General features: G+C 47.6%; 9 protein-coding genes across 9 annotated transcripts; 7 read left to right on the forward strand and 2 right to left on the reverse strand.

Annotated features, from left to right (window-relative positions):
- Nucleotides 1-717: 717 nt before the first annotated feature.
- N7484_005052 (uncharacterized protein) lies at nucleotides 718-1,797 on the forward strand (the record flags this gene model as incomplete). Its single annotated transcript, XM_057115472.1, has 2 exons — nucleotides 718-837; nucleotides 967-1,797. 2 exons carry the CDS (start codon nucleotides 718-720, stop codon nucleotides 1,795-1,797), a joined length of 951 nt encoding a protein of 316 aa, XP_056975612.1.
- A 175-nt stretch (nucleotides 1,798-1,972) lies between these two features.
- N7484_005053 (UbiD family decarboxylase) lies at nucleotides 1,973-3,490 on the reverse strand (the record flags this gene model as incomplete). The annotated part of the gene is made up of 1 exon (XM_057115473.1): nucleotides 1,973-3,490. The coding sequence occupies one exon, from the start codon at nucleotides 3,488-3,490 to the stop codon at nucleotides 1,973-1,975; it is 1,518 nt and encodes a 505-aa protein (XP_056975613.1).
- Nucleotides 3,491-3,863: 373 nt separating this feature from the next.
- On the forward strand, nucleotides 3,864-4,505 carry N7484_005054 (UbiX family flavin prenyltransferase; the record flags this gene model as incomplete). The annotated part of the gene is made up of 1 exon (XM_057115474.1): nucleotides 3,864-4,505. One exon carries the CDS (start codon nucleotides 3,864-3,866, stop codon nucleotides 4,503-4,505), a length of 642 nt encoding a protein of 213 aa, XP_056975614.1.
- Nucleotides 4,506-5,086: 581 nt separating this feature from the next.
- N7484_005055 (Mn(2+) transporter ATX2) lies at nucleotides 5,087-6,400 on the forward strand (the record flags this gene model as incomplete). Its single annotated transcript, XM_057115475.1, has 3 exons — nucleotides 5,087-5,136; nucleotides 5,199-6,158; nucleotides 6,217-6,400. The coding sequence occupies 3 exons, from the start codon at nucleotides 5,087-5,089 to the stop codon at nucleotides 6,398-6,400; spliced, it is 1,194 nt and encodes a 397-aa protein (XP_056975615.1).
- A 1,073-nt stretch (nucleotides 6,401-7,473) lies between these two features.
- N7484_005056 (F-box/WD repeat-containing protein) lies at nucleotides 7,474-9,629 on the forward strand (the record flags this gene model as incomplete). The annotated part of the gene is made up of 4 exons (XM_057115476.1): nucleotides 7,474-7,917; nucleotides 7,987-8,618; nucleotides 8,670-9,381; nucleotides 9,432-9,629. 4 exons carry the CDS (start codon nucleotides 7,474-7,476, stop codon nucleotides 9,627-9,629), a joined length of 1,986 nt encoding a protein of 661 aa, XP_056975616.1.
- A 2,197-nt stretch (nucleotides 9,630-11,826) lies between these two features.
- On the forward strand, nucleotides 11,827-12,379 carry N7484_005057 (Glycoside hydrolase superfamily; the record flags this gene model as incomplete). Its single annotated transcript, XM_057115477.1, has 2 exons — nucleotides 11,827-12,221; nucleotides 12,289-12,379. 2 exons carry the CDS (start codon nucleotides 11,827-11,829, stop codon nucleotides 12,377-12,379), a joined length of 486 nt encoding a protein of 161 aa, XP_056975617.1.
- Nucleotides 12,380-12,385: 6 nt separating this feature from the next.
- N7484_005058 (glycoside hydrolase family 3 protein) lies at nucleotides 12,386-13,627 on the forward strand (the record flags this gene model as incomplete). The annotated part of the gene is made up of 1 exon (XM_057115478.1): nucleotides 12,386-13,627. One exon carries the CDS (start codon nucleotides 12,386-12,388, stop codon nucleotides 13,625-13,627), a length of 1,242 nt encoding a protein of 413 aa, XP_056975618.1.
- A 104-nt stretch (nucleotides 13,628-13,731) lies between these two features.
- N7484_005059 (Glycoside hydrolase superfamily) lies at nucleotides 13,732-14,169 on the forward strand (the record flags this gene model as incomplete). Its single annotated transcript, XM_057115479.1, has 1 exon — nucleotides 13,732-14,169. One exon carries the CDS (start codon nucleotides 13,732-13,734, stop codon nucleotides 14,167-14,169), a length of 438 nt encoding a protein of 145 aa, XP_056975619.1.
- Nucleotides 14,170-17,126: 2,957 nt separating this feature from the next.
- On the reverse strand, nucleotides 17,127-17,573 carry N7484_005060 (uncharacterized protein; the record flags this gene model as incomplete). Its single annotated transcript, XM_057115480.1, has 1 exon — nucleotides 17,127-17,573. One exon carries the CDS (start codon nucleotides 17,571-17,573, stop codon nucleotides 17,127-17,129), a length of 447 nt encoding a protein of 148 aa, XP_056975620.1.
- Nucleotides 17,574-18,704: the final 1,131 nt, after the last annotated feature.

Genomic DNA, 18,704 nt, shown 5'->3' on the forward strand with positions numbered 1-18,704 from the left:
CTTTTTCGGGAGTTCTTCAGCTTCTGTCGGTTTACGGCATTGATTACCTGGCTGCCATGGAGGCTTGATATGGCTTCGAGTTGACCTTGGGGGTTAATAATTACACTGGATATTTCGAACGCTTCGTCCTGATTCGATCATTGTAAGGTTCTCACAAAATTGGTCACTTCATAGAGCCAAAGCGGGAAGACGGGAGTTCGGTAATACTCAGTCCTTTAGATAGAGAACTATTTCCTTCTTCTCTTCTTCCTGATTAGTCCTATGAATGGGCTATCCGACCAATTCGCTATGTAGAAGGGTGGTATGACGCGATATTTTTTTTTTTTTTTTTTTTTTTTCGCTTGAAGCATTTATGGTAGTTAGTGTAAGTAGTGCGTTCTCATTAAGCAAAAACCTGAGCCGAAAATTCGTCCGAGTTGGGGGACAAAACGGACAAAACAAAGGAAAAATGCGGGCCGGGAGGGGGACAGCTGTCTACCCCGTCCAGTGGTCGGCCGATCGGCGGTCTGATTTCCGGCTTATCCCTGCAAGTGGAAGCTAACGCTATAGACTAACCCGCAGTCGTAGGTATAAGTGTCAGCAAGCAAAACGTGCAACAAAGCTGGAAGAGATAGCCCCCACCCTAGAAGCTATATAAACCGTCGGGTAGAACTTATCGACGCAAAAAATATTTCTTTTGTAGAAGCATATCGATTAGCATTCAACTCCTATCCGACCATGTTTGCCTCTTTTCAGAATCTGCGCACCCAGTGGTTCCCGCCCAAAGCGGCCTTTACTGAGAAAGAGCTGCCCTCGCAGGGGGGTCGGATTTTTATTGTGACGGGCGGCAATAGTGGTGTCGGCTTTGAATTATGCAAGATCCTGTATGGCTCCGGTGCCACCATCTATATGGCATCAAGATCAAAGGCAAGCCCTTTAACCAAATTCGGACTCATGACCCTACTGGTGGGCTAACATGGTTTCTAGGAGCGTGCCGAAGATGCGATTCAATCCATCGTGAAGGTTCAACCTGCGCCGAAGTTGCCTGGCAAGATCAAGTTTCTCCATCTTGATCTCAGCGATTTGGAGTCAGTCAAGGAGGCGGCGACTACCTTTGCACAACAAGAATCAAAGCTCGACGTCCTCTGGAATAATGCGGGGACTGGAGCGTTCCGAGTGGAAGTTGGTGCTAGAACAGTTCAGGGATTCGAGGCTATGGTGGGGATGCACTGTATTGCGACTTTGCTTTTCACCGAGCTCCTACGACCGCAGCTACGGGCGGCCGCAGCAGCGCCCGAGACACCTCGTGGATCTGTTAGAGTAGTGTGGACATCCAGCTTTATGGCCGAGGGCGGCACGCCGACGAACGGTATTGATTTCAACGTGTTAGAGAAGGGAACCAATGATCGCGCTCGCAACTATTCTGTCTCGAAGGCGGGAACCTGGATGCTGGGACGGGAGTTGGCCCGACGATTCCATCTTGACCAGGAAAACATTGTGAGCGTGGTGCAGAACCCAGGCAATCTGAAAGCGAAGGTCTATGAAGGGACTCCGGCGGCTCTCATGTTTTTTATCCACCCTTTACTCCTCCACGAGGCCAAGCTTGGGGCCTATACTGAGCTATACGCCGGTTTATCACCCGAGATAACACTTGAGGAGAATGGCGCCTACATCATTCCCTGGGGAAGGATTCGAGAGGATAAGGATTGTCCACGACGAGATATCATCACGGCGATGACTTCAGCTGAGGATGGGGGACTTGGATACCCAACACGGCTTTGGGAGTGGTGTGAGCAGCAATGGAAGCCCTTTGTGTAAATCCCGAGTTTCACTGCTGCATGTCTGAAAAGGTACATCATAATTAGGTGGTACCGGGTCTATTCCAGCCCCAGACATTACGTGCAAGCTATGAAGGGTTGTATTTCCGGTCTGTACATAGTTGAAAGATTGTTGATAGATAGAGATCCTTAATTCGGGCAACAACTACCTCGGCTCAAGGAGAAAAGCCATATATTTCCCATTTCCGATTTACTTTCTTTTGGATTTCAACTGGATATGAGCCACGGAATGAACCTTCTTTCCAAGGAAGAATCTCATCAACAAACTCACAAGGCAGCATGCAGCATCGAACCACTTTCTGGTGATTAAGGCCTTTGGGCTTGATACCATATCCAACATATGGAACCAAGGGGATATTTCCGTACTCATCAAAGAGGAACTCATTTTGTCCAGGTTGACATCGCGTAGACTCGGCCCAAATGACATCACGAAGATTGGTAGGGTCAATATCCTCCCCAACAAGAAAAATCTTGGGGATATACCACCCCGGCTTGGAACCAAACACAACATGACCTAGCTTAGTGCTGAAATCAGCGATGTTCGTATTCATCGCTCGCACTTTCTGTCGGTCTACCTGGACGACAAACCAGAGACAATGGGACTCGAACGGACACCAGACCATGCGAATGGGAAGCCCGGCATTCTGACAAATATTTAGGACCTCCGCAGCCTGCATGATTCCCCAGACAGTATGATTTTCCTCAACTGCGCGCCCAGCCACACAGATTGGTATGATCGGATTCTCTCTAAAGGTAATGGCATTGACCTTGAAAATCGGACATTGTTTGGACTCTCCTGGGAATATCATTCCATGATACTCGGCCATCGGTCCTTCAGTCGCTTTCGCATCTTCAGAGGTAAGGACCACCCCTTCTAGTACGATCTCTGCGTGAGCGGGAACGCATATATCGCTCGTTTCACATTTGACTACTTCAACTGGCTTACCAGTCAGAGCGCCGATAAAGCCAGCTTCGTTCGTCCATTTCGGTATCGGCATGCCGCCGACCATGATCGCGGCTGGTGGAACACCGAAGCAAAGAGCGAAGGGCATATTTTCATTCTTTTCTTTCCACATCTGTGATATCACTCCGATGTCTTGCTTGGGTATTATCGGGCCGACAAGTGATCGTTTATCATTGACCATTCCTCGGGTGATAGACCAGTTCACCCACCGCTTATCGGGCGTTTGAACAATATACATGCCAAATGTCTGTATGAAATTTCCACCGTCATCTGCATGGAGTAGTGGTACCGGGAGGGAGGTTAGATCGATATCGTCCCCAAAGATCTTATGCTCCTTCACCGGCCCCGATGGAACTTCGGTTGGAGGAATCGGGTCTAATTTCTTAGCCACGTTGATCTTGTGGATGATGTCTTGACCTGTTGCATTTGATGGAAGCCCAAGAGATTTGGCGATGCGACATAGTCTCTGACCAGGAATTCGACTGAGGCCAACTGGGGCCCCGAGTACACGGAAGAGGCCATTGTTCATGCCTTTCACGTTCTCGAACAATGGTGCTTTGTCTTCGTTTTCGTATACTTTTCGAACTATGGCTGCCAGCTCTAGGTGCGGGTCAACTTCTTCAGTTATCTTGAGGAGGTCATGTTCGTCCTCGAGCTCTTTGATGAACTGACGAAAGTTCTCAGCGGCGAGAGTGAGTTGGTGACCCATTGAGAAGAGATTGCTTGACAGGAATATATCAATGATTGTCACGTTGAATGACTACCAGAGTTGTATGTCATTGGATTTATAGATCGGTATGGGTTACCATAGAATTTCCCCAATTTGGGGTTCCACGCATACCCCGCGTGCCTGTTGAACTACTGTACGTCTGTCCATGCCGATCAAGAGGACCCCGCGTTTTAAATAATGATTACATTATGCTGAATCTCTTCTCAGCTGGATCATCCACAATAGAATCAGATTTATTCCCGAATTCTCCAAATCGGAGCCAGAGGCGAAGAAGTTGTGAAGTGTCTGTTGCAGCTTAACCACCTTGTCCTCACAGTCGCACTGAACAGGCCGTTCTTGCTCCACATCTACCATGGATCTATTCAGTTTCAAAGCTCAATCTGCCACCGAGAAGCCCTCAAGGCAGTCTTCACCGCGAAGACGCAGAATCATCGTCGCCCTGACCGGCGCAACGGGATCAATCCTGGGAATCAAAACATTGGTCGCCCTCCGTCGATTGAACATCGAAACACATCTCGTGATCAGCAAATGGGCCGAAGCAACCATCAAATACGAGACAGACTATACAATCCCCAACATCCGCGCGCTGGCAGACCATGTCTACAGCAGCAATGACATGTCTGCGTCGATAGCCAGCGGATCCTTCCGGGTGGATGGGATGGTAGTTATACCCTGTAGTGTAAAAACGCTTGCGTCGATCAATTCTGGCATTTGCGATGATCTGATTTCTCGTGCTGCGGACGTTATTTTGAAGGAGCGGCGCAAGCTGGTCTTGGCTGTCAGGGAAACGCCGCTGAGTGTGATTCATTTGCAGAATATGCTCTCTGTGTCGCAAGCCGGGGCAATTATCTTCCCGCCTGTACCTGCATTCTATGTTAAGCCTTCATCTGTGGATGATTTGGTAGATCATAGTGTTGGGCGGATGTTGGATTTGTTTGATCTGGATACTGGGGATTTTGATCGGTGGGAAGGTTGGAAGAAGCCGGAGCGTTAGCTGTGATATCTCTCCACGTTTACGCCATGTTGCATTGGCACCGATAACGAAACAGACTGTATGTGGTATGCCTTAGAAATGCTCTCATATATACCAGCAAGGGCATTTAACTAATATCAATTTAAAGACAATAAATGGCATTGGATGACGAGATACCCCGTGCCTGTCCCTGTAATAGTCAAGGGAGGATGCCCATGTCAAGGGCAGATGAAGTATTGTCCCTCGTTTGGGACTGGAACAATCAACTCAAGAAACCATTGTTAGCTTTAGATTAGCGATAAGCTTGGCTTGCCAGTGGAAAAAGCAATTCCCACCAACATTGACATAGTGGAAACCAAAAATAGTCGCGGAGATGGTTTGATCCGAGAGCGGTACCTGACAAGAATGCGTGGGTCTCGACTTGCCTGATGCCAAGTACGCTCTTCGCTCCTTCTCTCCTCCGACTCCTTCCATTCCAACCATCCCTGACCCCGTCGCACACGATCGGGCTTATCTTACAGTCGTTTCCGCGTTGGACACAATGATCGACACCCTCTAGAGCCCGAGCACAAGTGCCAAGCTCTTGCGACAAAGAGGCCACCATGGAGGGACTCTTTACTTTGCTCGCTCTAAGCATTGTGATGGCCGTAACGTGAGTTTTTATCCAAAATCCTGACCAGCAACTTAATGGTCTGATTACTGACGACCTGCCAGATCCTTCGTTGTCGGTTCATTACCTCTTGCTTTTACCCTCTCCCCCTCTCAACTCCGCCTCATATCTTCGATCGGCATGGGTGTGCTGGTGGGAACTTCATTGATTGTTATTATACCTGAGGGCATCGAGACCCTCTACGCTAGCTCTGCGAGCCATAAAAGCCTTAGTACACGGACGGCCCAAGTCGATTGGCAGTCGCAAGGCCTTCCTGTGGTGGTGCGATCCACCCTGGACCGTAATGACGATGCCTTTTTACCGACGGAAACCCCCGTTTCATTCCTTTCCTTTGACCACGAACCACCTGCCCCCCTTTCCGATCGCGACCAGTCATCGAGTGTAGTAGCAGGGCTACCTGCACGAAAGGACGACGACACCGACCACTCGAGCAAAGAGGAAGCAGAAGAAAACTCTCCACATGCTTGGATCGGAGTTGCTTTGGTTAGCGGGTTCATACTGATGTACTTGATCGATAAAGTGCCCGAGTTTGCTTCACCAACCAAGCACGAAAGGATCCCCTACCACATCTCCCTCGATAACCTTGGATCGGGATTGCGACGGGGCTCCTCGCCCATGCGCGACGGAGGACTTTTGAATGCCGGCCATTCGAGTTCCCGACGTGGACATAGCTTCGCTACGACTACGGGGTTGGTCATCCATGCTGCAGCGGATGGCATTGCGCTGGGGGCGTCCAGCTCCGACACCGGCCTGAGCTTCATTATCTTCCTGGCTATTATGGTACACAAGGCCCCCGCCTCCTTTGGGTTGACCTCGATTCTGCTCAAGCAGGGGCTATCTAGCCGGACTGCAAGAGCACATCTGTTGATCTTTAGTTTGGCGGCTCCTGTGGGTGCTCTTGCCACTTTCCTTTTTGTACATATGGTGGGATCTTCTGGCGGTGACGAGACTGGCTCTCTGTGGCGGACCGGAATGCTCTTGCTTTTCTCCGGAGGCACTTTCTTGTGAGTCGCAGGAACATTTTTGCTCTTTCTGATTACAACGGCATGCTAACTACGACAGGTATGTGGCGATGCACACCATGCAGGAGAATGGACCTGGCTCCACTCCGCGAGAATCACCTGTGAATGGATATGGTGATTCCCGCGAATCCCCGGATGGATCTGATAAGTCAATGAGAGATTTGATCGCATCCGTCGTGGGCATGATCTTGCCGCTCTTCTTGCAGATTGGCCATGCTCATTGATCTTATTTTTCATTTACTTGCTTTTGCTTTAATTGTCTGTGTCGCGTATATCCCTAATAGCCGGTAACGGGATGCTTCATCGATGCGGGCTTTGTGTTTACCATTGCGATTTTCTTTTTCTACTCTTTGGCCACGGCATGGATATCAGGAGCATATACCCCTTTATTTGGCATGTGTTCAGAGTAGGGAACTGCAGGATACCAACTATGTTCGAATAGAATGATTGTACTAAACTGGGCGGGTCATGATTGCATTTCTCACGATCACACCGACGTAGCGTGACGTTGCTCACGGATACTATATAAGAGCGGCCGATCACCTCGATGGGAGATCATGTTTGGATCATCTTGCCGTGTCGGGTGATGAAAACTTTCGTCAGTCTCGTCACGTTGATTCATTGCCCTTATCCGGGTTGATCCATGGTCGAACAACCGCGTACCGAACCACCTACCAGAACCGTCGGGGCATATAGTTCGTGAGAATCTCTTCACGGATCCCTTGAAATTTTCCCGAGCGGCTCTGTGCCGCCTAACATTGGCCAAGGCTTGCGCCCGATCTGCATGGGAAGCGCCTTCTGCGGATGGGCAACGAGGCAATCCCAAAGCTCGACTGTCTCAGCCTCTTGAAGTGGAGCATGTAACGGAGTAGAAACGGAGTTTCATTCGAGTCCGGTAGAGTGGAGAACGGAGAACACGGGGCAGAGCTTGGCGGCTTTGTCAGATTCGAGACGGTCACGACATTCATCTCCGCTTGGAATGTCCCTTTTCCTCATTCATCGACTTTTTTTTTTTCTTTACTTGGTATAGTATTTGGGGGCGAACTAACAAAATTGTGGGAAGCGATAGAAAGAAGGCGATCATTATCGTGACTTAACCGAAGCCCCCTCCTTCGCGACATCGGGTTTTTCTCCCTTTCCCTCGGTCATCGCCAACCGCTTTTCATCATAATCTTGAAACCCCCTCATACCACTCCGGGAATTTCCCCTCTATGCCTACCGACGGCTCCGCACGACCGTTATTTTTGTGAGATAATCTGTGAGGACAGAGAGGGAACAGCTTGGGTTTCTATCTGCGATGGACTCCCAGGCCTTTGACATAGAGGAGTCGACTGGCTCGACTGTTCTGGACCAGTTGGATTCCCACTCTCAGTCAAATCGCGACTCCGTATCCAGCTTCACGAGTACCCCCGGCCGGTCTCTCAGCATCAGCAAGAAAAACATCACTCCGATACCCGCAAACCTCCTGCCTTCGGCACCCGCTTCTCCACCAACACCTGCGCCGAGTCCGACCCCACACCAGCGTCCACCGGACTGGCACTCGGCTGACGATGAGGAGCATACATTTCTGCTGAATCTGCGCATCCACTTCAGTACCCTATCCAATACCCGGAAGCAAAAACTCCTCGAGGGTCTTTTAGACGTATGCGACAGTCAACAGCTCAGCTTTGTTTCGAGTTATGTCGGACCACGCCTGCGTAAGGATCCGTTTTTAGTCTTTCCAAATGAACTCTGTCTGAGGGTATGTTTCTTTGTCTCTTCCCGAGTTATAATCACGTGGGATCTTGAACTGACTCATTTCCCCGCTTAGGTGCTTTCCTTTATCGACGATCCGAAGACACTCGCAAGAGCATCGCAAGTCTCAATACGATGGCGGGAGTTATTGAATGACGATATCACATGGAAAAATCTTTGCGAGAAGCATGCATACTTAGTACGGCGGATCCAGGAGGACGACAGCATGGAGCCGGCCACTCCTCGATCCGTGGACTCGAACCTCGAAACGCACTCTCTGAACGACTTACTACTACGATCGGACTCGAATGAACCGACTATCGAGAGCGACCCCGAACTTCCCCGCACCTTGTCTGGCGACTGGTTGCCACCCACTAGCTTCCCTCGAAGACGTCGGACTCGACCGGTTTCTTACCGATCGCAGTTTAAGAGGAAATACATGGTCGAGTCTGCTTGGAACAAAGGGGGTCGGTGCACACAGCGTCATATTACACCTGACCAAGGTGTCGTGACGAGTTTGCACCTGACTTCGAAATACATTGTCGTTGCGTTGGATAACGCCAAGATTCATGTTTATGACACCAACGGCGACAACCAAAAAACACTTCAGGGCCACGTGATGGGGGTATGGGCCATGGTTCCGTGGGATGACATTTTGGTAAGCGGAGGATGCGATCGGGATGTACGAGTCTGGAATATGGCAACTGGGTAAGCTTGGCCTTCCAATGTCAAAGTCGAGGAAAAACTGACAGATCACAGAGCGGGAATTCATCTACTTCGAGGTCACACATCAACGGTCCGATGTTTGAAAATGTCTGATCGGAACACCGCAATTTCCGGATCCAGAGATACCACACTTCGTATATGGGATCTGACAACGGGGACATGCCGTAATGTTCTGGTTGGGCACCAGGCTAGTGTAAGGTGTCTCGCGATTCATGGTGATATTGTAGTTTCCGGTAGTTATGACACTACGGCACGGATATGGAGCATTTCCCAAGGCCGCTGCCTGCGCACGCTGAGCGGGCACTTCAGTCAGATCTACGCGATCACTTTTGATGGACGTCGGATTGCAACCGGAAGTTTGGATACCAGTGTTCGTATCTGGGATCCGCAATCTGGCCAGTGTCATGCCATTCTCCAGGGCCACACCTCTCTGGTTGGCCAGCTGCAGATGCGCGGTGATACTCTTGTGACGGGTGGCTCCGATGGCTCAGTACGTGTCTGGTCATTAACTAAGATGGCGCCAATCCACCGACTGGCTGCCCATGACAACAGTGTCACCAGTCTTCAATTTGATAATTCTCGCATCGTCAGTGGCGGCAGCGATGGCCGTGTCAAGGTGTGGAGTTTACAGACTGGCCAGTTACTGCGAGAACTCTCTACACCAGCTGAAGCTGTCTGGAGAGTTGCCTTTGAAGAAGAAAAGGCCGTGATCATGGCTAGTCGCTCTGGCCGGACAGTAATGGAGGTTTGTTACCTGCCACCCCGTGCATCATTGCTCTTAACTAATCTTTCTAGGTCTGGTCATTTGCGCCACCTCCCGAAACATATGATGACAGCGTGCTCATCGAAAGCGCCTCCAGCACACCTGGACTCGGCTCTACAGACGACAAAGACTTGACAGTAGACTGCCGACGTCGAACCCTTTTCTCCGATCCACCCCCAACCACCTTGGGCAGTGATGCCGACCAAGCCATGCCCGATGCACCATCCTGACCCCATTTATGAACCACATAATCACATATTTCCCCTTATAACGACCCTCCCAATACCTTACTCATTTTCTTTGTTTTCACCTGCCATCTAGCATCCATCTCCTTTGTCTTATCCTCCATTTTCAGAATGAGCCGCTGGACATTTGCCTCGTGCTTTATCTCGAGTGCACCAAGCGGTTGCATATTTGGTGTTGCCTATCATCTGGGGTTTCGTTTGTGCTTATTTTCGTTTTCCATATCCGCATATCCCATGACATGGAAAGTTGGTCCATCCGTCATTGCCAATGCCATTTTGGCGGAGTTTTGTGTTTTGAATCTAGAATCTTGTCCTTTGGGGCGGAATGCAGTTGTTTGGATCTACATCATCCAGCTTTGCGCTGAGTCATTTCGGAGTATTGACATCTTGGGCCCAGATGATACCTTGGGTTACTACTTTTTTTCCCTCCGGAATTCTATCTCTTTTCAGAGTCGTATTTATTATATACCAATTACTTGACTCTGAAGGAAAGCGCATTTTTTATTATTGTCACTGCTTTGTGTAGAATACACTGCCGATTGTGTAGATGGTAATCTGATGTAGATGAAGCACAAACAAAAAAAGTAGGTCGACTCATTTAGAGTTAGGTATTTGCTAATTCATGAAGCTTGAGATAAACGGGGCATTCAACCGAATTGCAAGTGGTGGGGAATTGAGAGTAGAGTGAGGATAAAGTAGGAATCAAATGTTATCAGAGGATCTTATAGCTGGGGAAATCTGAGTCCAGTAGATGAAAGAGATATGAGCGATTACAGTAATGGGGAAGGGAGTATCTATTCTTCGCTCATTCCCTAATTTATATAACCATAGCTATGTCAGGGTCCGAGTGTCGTTGCAACCCGCGAGGGTATCTTTTATGCACAATCATCTACCTCCAAAACTTCCCATGGGGCGTTTCAGCAATCTGTAGTGTTGAAGCGCAAATCATTAGTACAAAAAAAGGGAATACTGTAATACCAATTCTACGTCAGGAACTAAATTCCTAACATGAAACCGTTTCAATAGGGACGGTGGTTGCAATCCAAGGTATCATATCCCCGATCGTGCTATGTGTACCATGAAGAAGAAAATGGAAGTGTAGGAAACTCGCAGACCAAGCATGTCATATGGTATGGGGATGTCATAGTAGGTAATTACTTAATATGCGTGAATCGGAAGCTTTGGTAAGCATATATAATTATTCACATGGTAGTGACGCTTCTAAGCAGCAGTGGGCATGTCTATTCATATTGAGAGAATCCGCATTATGGCCCTGTTGGCTAATGGTGCACTGAGACATTAAGTGGTATTTGTCCGAATTATGATTACCGCGCTTTCCCGAATCCGGTTAACGCGCACCCCACTATCAAGCTTCAGGTGTCCAATCAAAAGTCTCCATTGATATAGATCTTACTAGAAGTGATATTTTCCTTATTTTCCCTCTGGCAACCTCTCTGACCTGTTTCCATCCACTTTTATCTGAACGCGCAATTCTAGACATCTTGGACACGCCCTCTTTCTTAATCGTATATTGGATACCAAGAACGTAGCTCACGTGATAGGCCCAAGGAACTTCAAGGTTCTTCCTGATAATGGATGATTTACTTACGTTGGTACTACTCAGGCGCTAAAAACTCAAAAGTCCCCTATCAACAGCCCATAATAATACTGCAAGCAAAATTACTGAGGGATTGTTTCTTATCTTCGTTGTGGAAGAGTCTAGAAGAGGAAGGTGGGTATCGGGGAGTTCTTTCCGGTCTCTCCTCGAGTTCTCATAATTCGGTTATATTTAGTAATCTATCGACTGGAGAAGGGAGCTCTCCACCTGCTAAATTCCAGTGCTGACCCAGCGAGGCACGATGATCAGCATCCGAAAGTCTCCATCGTCACGCGTCTTTGAAAGAGAACCTTTCTGGCAACCATGTTTACGAGGTTGATCTACATCTGCCGGTGATTCTTTACTACAAAAGTTTCGGAATTCAGCGGACGCCTACATTAGGTATGGCACAGCATGGGCTGTCGAGATTACTTCCGAGCCCCTTGCAAGAGCCAGTGGAGGATTTGATCTTCATTGTCACGTTAAACCAAGCCAGTCATCAAGCTGTGTTCCTCCTGCCTTAAACTGTGGCTGAAGTTAAGTCCATCTTTCTTTTCTTATTTCCTGGTTTACGTGAGCACCAGGATGAAAGCCACTAAACTCCTTTTCGCCCCCTCCTTCCTGCTCAGCGAGGGCTCCCTGGCCCGGGAAGCCACAACACCAAACTCAGCGCTACTCTCCTCTCATACCGTCGAACTTGGACCCTACAAGTCAGCCTACGAAAAGGCAAAGGCACTAGTGGGCTCACTAAATAAGACTGAGAAAATCACGATCATCACTGGCGGCTCTATCCCTGGGGTGTGGACGGCACTCGAGGATCATGACGAAGTGTCCGGCGTGGGCTCAAACTACTATGTTTCTGGCTTTGTCGGTGCCAACGCCTTGGCTATGACCTGGGACCGTGATCTTGCCTATAGCCAGTTCCTGGCCACGGGAAAAGAGTTTTATGGGATGGGATACAATCTGGTCTATGGTCCCATGTGTGGTCCATTGGTGGGGTGGCCGTCAGCCCGAGTCATTTGCTCCTGATCCGTACTTGAGTGGTAGATCCATGGAGCATGCCATCTCTGGCCAAAACGCAGCTGGTGCTATTGCCACTGGCCGCCACTTCCTTTTGAACGAGCAGGAGACCAATTGATCGAATATGGCCAGCCCCAGAGTCAGCAAGGCATACTCATCCAATGCTGACGATAAGATAATCCATGAAATGTATCTGTGGCCGTTTGCTGATGGAGTCAAAGGTGGCATGGGCGCTGTGATGTGCGCTATGAGCAAAATTAACCATACATATTCATGCGAAAATGAGGCAGCCCTCAGTCACCTTCTAAAAACCGAATTGGGTTTCCCAGGAGTGGTCGTTCCTGATGTGAACTCTCAGAAGACTGCATTTGGATCTGCCAATGCCGGACTAGACTATGGTTCTAGCTCCTTGTGGTCTGAGAAGACCATAATGGCAGGCCTGCGGAATGGCTCTCTAACACAGGCCAGATTGGATGATATGGCCGTTCGCAACACAATCAGTTATTTCTATGTGGGACTCGACTATGGGAAACAGCCCCCGGTGGCCGATGATACCGAGTATCGCGATGTACGCGGGAATCATTCTGCAATGATCCGTCAGATTGCTTCTGAGTCATTGGTACTGCTGAAGAATAACAACGATGGTGGCCTTGGTCTCCCGCTAAACCAACCGCACTCCATGGCCGTCTTCGGCTCTCATGCTCGCGCGCCTATCGCTGGACCGAACCACGCCTTTTCTATCCTTGGGTCCGGGGCCGATACTTTTGATGGTCACCTTGTCACTCCTTCAGGTTCGGGCTCTAGCTCCTTTGCCAACGTGGTTGATCCGCACATGGCCCTGATGCCACGTCAAATGAAGCATGGTGGCATGTTCTGGGGGATCATGAATGATACATATTCATCTGGTAATACGAGCGCTCCTGCTTCAATTGGAAGTGGCTCGGGGACCTCCTTGAAGCACTCATACACAGTCTATGCGCAAAATGCCGCTGCCTGTCTTGTCTTCTTGAATACATACTCAGGTGAAGGAGCAGATCGTGGCGAACTCTTCAGCACAGACCAAGACTCCATGGTAAATCGCGTGGCAAGTGAATGCAACAACACTATTTTTGTGATCAACACCGTTGGCCCGCGTCTGCTTGATGCTTGGATTGAACACAAAAACGTTACCGGTGTGCTTTACGGGGGGTTGCTGGGACAGGAGTCCGGCAGCTCAATTGCTGATGTTCTCTTTGGTGATGTGAACCCTAGTGGCAAATTGAGTCACACAATCGCCAAGAATGTCAGGGATTACCACCACATCTATATGTCATACCGCCGACTGCAACTTTACGGAAGGATCCTTGGTCGACTACAGATGGTTTGATGCTAAAGTGAGTGGCTGATTCATCTTTTTCTCGCTGACAGATGGACATCGTAATGTTATGGGTTACTAACGTTTCATTTGCGAATAGAACATAAATCCTCGTTATGAATTTTGGTTACGGATTGTCTTACACGAACTTCACCTTTGGAACTGTGAGCGTCATAGTTACCAACACCTCAGCCTTTGATTCTCGCTTCCCCACGGGCAAACTGAGTCTTGGTGGTCATGAGGATTTATGGGATGAAGTGGTTCAAGTTACTACCAGCACTCGCAACACAGGATCAGTCAATGGTGCACAGGTCATCCAGTTGTACGTAGATATCCCTACAGAAGCGGCACAGCCAAAGCGTGTTCTTCGGGGCTTTGAGAAAGTTAGAGTCAGCGCTGGAATGTCTGAGAAGGTCACATTCAGCGTCCGCAGGAGAGATCTCAGCTACTGGGATACAGCGGCGCAAAAATGGGCGATAGCAAATGGCCGAGATTCATTCTCGGTTGGTGCTAGTTCGAGGGATATCCATGCTACGGTAGTCTTGGATCTTTAGTGGGATAAGGCCTAGCTTGAAGCCGCATTTGCTCGTGGCTAGAGGGTAAATAGCTGTGACGCTTCAGCGCGTCAATGTCAGCTTCCATGTAAGGTGCATTGCCTCCCGGATTCAGCGGCTGATGTCGACAACCGTTATTCAAGCAAACAGCAAAAGCACCCAGCACAGCCACATTAGAAAAGATTTTGATAGAGCCCCTTTCTTGTTGAGATAGATTTCCACTTTTCTGGTCTGCCTATATTCAATATTCGCTTCAATGGCTGCGATAGCTCATTTGGATTGTAATACCACTTCATCGTTGTATTCCATTCCAAATGCATCAATTCCTAGTACATCATTACCTGCCATTTCCAAGCCGTAAAACTAGTAGTGGCATCCTTCTAAACTTGAAGAATGGCTTCTGGCACTGCGGAGTGGAGATGCAAATCAAGCCAAAAATACCATATAATTCTAGAAACGAACGCTTGCTAGACTTAGGGCAAATCCTAATAGCTTTGATTCGTTTGAAGTAGAGCGCGAAACGCCTATGTAAACCAAATAGTTTCGTGCTAACAGGTCCCACCTTCTTTCTTTCTGCTTCTTGTGTTGAAAGACTCGTCAGATAGTCTACCAATAGATTCCTATTGCACGAGGTCATCACAGTATCCTCCTTAGTTTCACATTTGGGCCTTTTCCAAGTTCACCTTGGACGTAGACTGTCAAACAATTTCATTTCGTTTCGCAGTTGCTCTTCAGTGATGCGTGTCTGGCGATCATTAACGCCTTCATCATGCTATCATCGGTGGATCAAGCAAAAGATTTACCATTAGCCCTCTATTGGCCCCACATTGTGAACCATTAACATAGCCTGTGTGCTTGGGTGTCGGCTCCGCAAACAGTGTTGGTGAAGAAATTCCGGGATCTCGGGGAACTTGTTCCGGCCTTTCCCCGAGCCTAGTCGAATGAACAGCATAGCCCTGGAGTTCGCAAAATTTTCTCCACAGCTTTTAGTACAAGCTATTCTTTAGTATAGGCTTATTTTTAGTCAAGAACTATTTTTAACTCCAATCTCCGTTTTCTTTCACCATTCTAAGACAATTTGAATGTTTTAGAACCCGTTAAAGCCGATGAAGACGATGAAACTTCGTTCAGAGACGACGAGTGATAGCTCTTATGTAGTACAAACGCCGCCTAGTGGAAAATAGGGTTCCAAAAGGAAATGACCCACTCATCACGTAGATTAAATTTTAAAATCGCGCAAATTCTTTTATAGTGATAGACCCCGGTTTGACCGTCCAGCCTAGCTGCAGCATATCAAAGTAAATAACGCTATCTAAGAATCATCACAGCGATGTGGATAGCTTGAGGGGCGTGTTAGAGACGCTGATGTCGCCGAGTCAATTTGGCTCCGTATAATCTTATGATATTTTTAACACAATCTGTTATTTAACGCTGCATATTACAATGAATACGGGGTAAATCCTGTAATGTCCATAAATGTAATGGAGCCCGCTTTGAAAATGAATATTCCGCGAAGGCCTTTGCAGTGGGACCAGAAAAGAGTGATCAAGAGTCTATTAGTAAAGCCGATTTTGGGAACAACTGTAGAATTTGTCTTTTTTCTTGGCAAGTCAGTAGGAATTCCATCTACGATGAAGACGTTACCAAAATTAACTTCATCATAGGGCTTCGGGGGAAGACCGAAACACGATCGCAAATATCATACCTAGGTATTATATGACCCATGATTTGATTGGGTTGCAGTCTTTCCACCGATGTATTGTAACTCAATGCCAGGTGTCAACTGATTAAACATGCGTTCAAAATACTGCGGGGAAGGAACAAGTCATCATAAGAAGTCATGTAGCATGGCTAGTAGTTTGATCTTCATAGCTTAGTTTTCAGACCGCTCTTGTCCGTCATTGAATGCTTGATACCTCTGTTTCGAGTGTTAAGAATAGTTTGCGTAGAAGAGGCACATGACAGGTGGCTCTGATTGTCTATTAAGATACCCCGTGGGAAGGGGTGTGCCTGGTGCCTGATAATGAAAAATGGATACCTACGAGCGAGAAAATTTGAGAAAAATTTGATAGGAGTATGATGATATTCAGACTAACAGCTGATCCTCTGGGCCAGGAACCTCTCTCTCTAAATCTTATAGATATGCTAATTCTGGTTGCCTTTAACGAGTACAACTTTATATGTAAAGATTGAAGGATAAACGGGGTAATGATTAGCAGGAAGAGGATCGCTTGTGCAGAAGCGCTCACATAAGGCCGCATCTGATCGTAAAGTCATCGACAAAAATCCATTTTCGGACTGATTTTACTAGACCTTAAATGCCATGCTGAAATAGACGCCCCCTATGTCCAAGTATTATCTATATTCATGTTGGTCAAACATAAAATAGAAGATATTTAATTCGAGCTGAAAAGCTTCACCTCAAACATATCGTTGTCAACGCATCTGTAAATATTCTAATATGGAATGTAACGTTTGTAAAAACACACCAACACCATGTGCATATTCCACGTGTATGATAAGGCGCAGGTGTGAAAAGGACAGACATGTGCCATTGAAAGAACCTGACCGGCGCCATATAGACAAAGCAGAAATCTAGACCTCCTGAAGAAGTAATAGAAGTGTCATTGATTAGAATTTTATTAATCAAGTGGCTGCTATTATCATGAAGGCAACTGATGCAAGAATTCTTTGTTGAGGTATTCTCTTTTGCTATAAACTACCAAGATACATAATCTGAAGCGTTGTGGATCTAGGAAGCGAGTTGAGTGGATTTATACAACATTGGCAGGATGTTATACAACATACGCTTCAATAGACTGTATATATTAATAGACCTCGCTTCTGTATAAAACTCGAAAACATCCAGTTCCAAGGCTCAAAAGAAGTATGTGACAAAAATGCATTGCATAACTCCTTAAAGCGGAACATAGCCAGCTCTTGAAAGACTGGGCTATTTACAAAAGAGAGGCAAATAGCAAGAGTCCCACCGCGCCAATAGTAGCCATCGAAACTTTAGTCCGTTTCACGGACCCTGAGCTACTTGTGGATGATGCAGAATTTTTGGTCGTTGAAATAGTGGAAGTTGATGTTGCTGAACTGGTTGTCAAGGAAGCAGTGGCGTTCGCATTTGTATTGCACCAGACCTTGCTTGAATCTGACGCCGCCATGAGGCATTTAGCCAGCTCACCAACAGACTGGTCGATTGCAAGGCAGTAGTAATCGCAGTTGTCGTAAGAGGTGACAGACGCTGTAGAGCAGCAACTTTGCATAATGGCAGAGGAATTGGTATATGCCATAGGCATAGCACATGCAGCCGCATGGGCTGGAATTTCGTAGAGCTTTGCTGAGCAGCTGGAAGTGGCCGTTGCTGAAGTGGTCATGGTGGTGGTGGTGGAAGACATGGTGTCAAATTGAATGAGCGAGTTATCAAAGTAGAGCGAGTGTATAGGTAATTTGGTTGGAAGTGATTGACGCGATGAGAAGTTTCTACCTAACTGCGGATACTGAGCATCTATATATACTTGTCCTTGCAGCCTGAACTTTCCTCGCTCGATTACTAGCCGGCTCGAACTGAGACGCAGGATATTATTCTACGGATGCAATCTCTGCTGTTTGGCTGGCGCCACTTCCTTGCTCCGCCGGCACCATTGGCTCGGTTCAGTCGAAAGCCGGCAAGGCTGTGAATAGAATCTACATCTATTTATATCATCTTTGCAGTCTGGTGGAGCTTGGCACTAGTTTCCACTGTAATTCATTGAGCTAAGAATACACAGTCGGGTGATTCCATTGGAATATACAGGAAAGATTCCATGATACGTACTAAGACCTTTATTAGGCCGCACTTTAGCGAAACTTTCGAAGTAGCTTAGCCGTTAGCTGAGACCAGATCCAGCTCAAACACGTATCAATTGGCTCCGAATATCATGTCAAAATTATTGAATAAATAACTATAGTCCTTACAACATGTGTTCAAGGGGGATACCTGCGTTAGGTGAGTGGCCCTAAGTATCTATGGAAAGATCTCTTCTTACGCCTGCCTGGAAGGGTGTTATAGAACGTTAGACCATTTTACCGTTTGAACGCCCAATATTATCCACTTGCTCAAGGTCACCTTGGAAAAAACTGAAGAGGCATTCGATAGCTTGCTTATAGTAGGAACAGTGGTTGTAAGCTTAAATTCTCAGTCACAGGACTAAGCCCAACCTTCTTAAATTCCGGGTTCCGGGGGAAGACCCGGGGGAAGACCGGCAAGAGTTCCCCGACATCCGCCTTCTCTGTCTCGATGTTCTCCACATGGAAAACTATGACCAATCCCTCAGCAATTGTGATACTAGTATCACCATTATGGAATTTTGAGTCCACTGAAAGGTCAAATGCGCAGAAGGCACCAGCGTTAGTACACCGCCCAACTATGAGCACCTCAAGCCCTTCAGGCCGATCACCTTGGCTGCCGGCTTGGTAGCCCGATGTGAGGTCAATAAAAAAAGATAGATGAGTGGGGATGTCTCAGGTAGTTCTGAAATAATTGTGGA

Source organism: Penicillium longicatenatum (assembly GCF_028827895.1).
Source record: "Penicillium longicatenatum strain IBT 33135 chromosome Unknown contig_2_segment0_segment0, whole genome shotgun sequence".
Lineage (NCBI taxonomy): Eukaryota > Fungi > Ascomycota > Eurotiomycetes > Eurotiales > Aspergillaceae > Penicillium > Penicillium longicatenatum.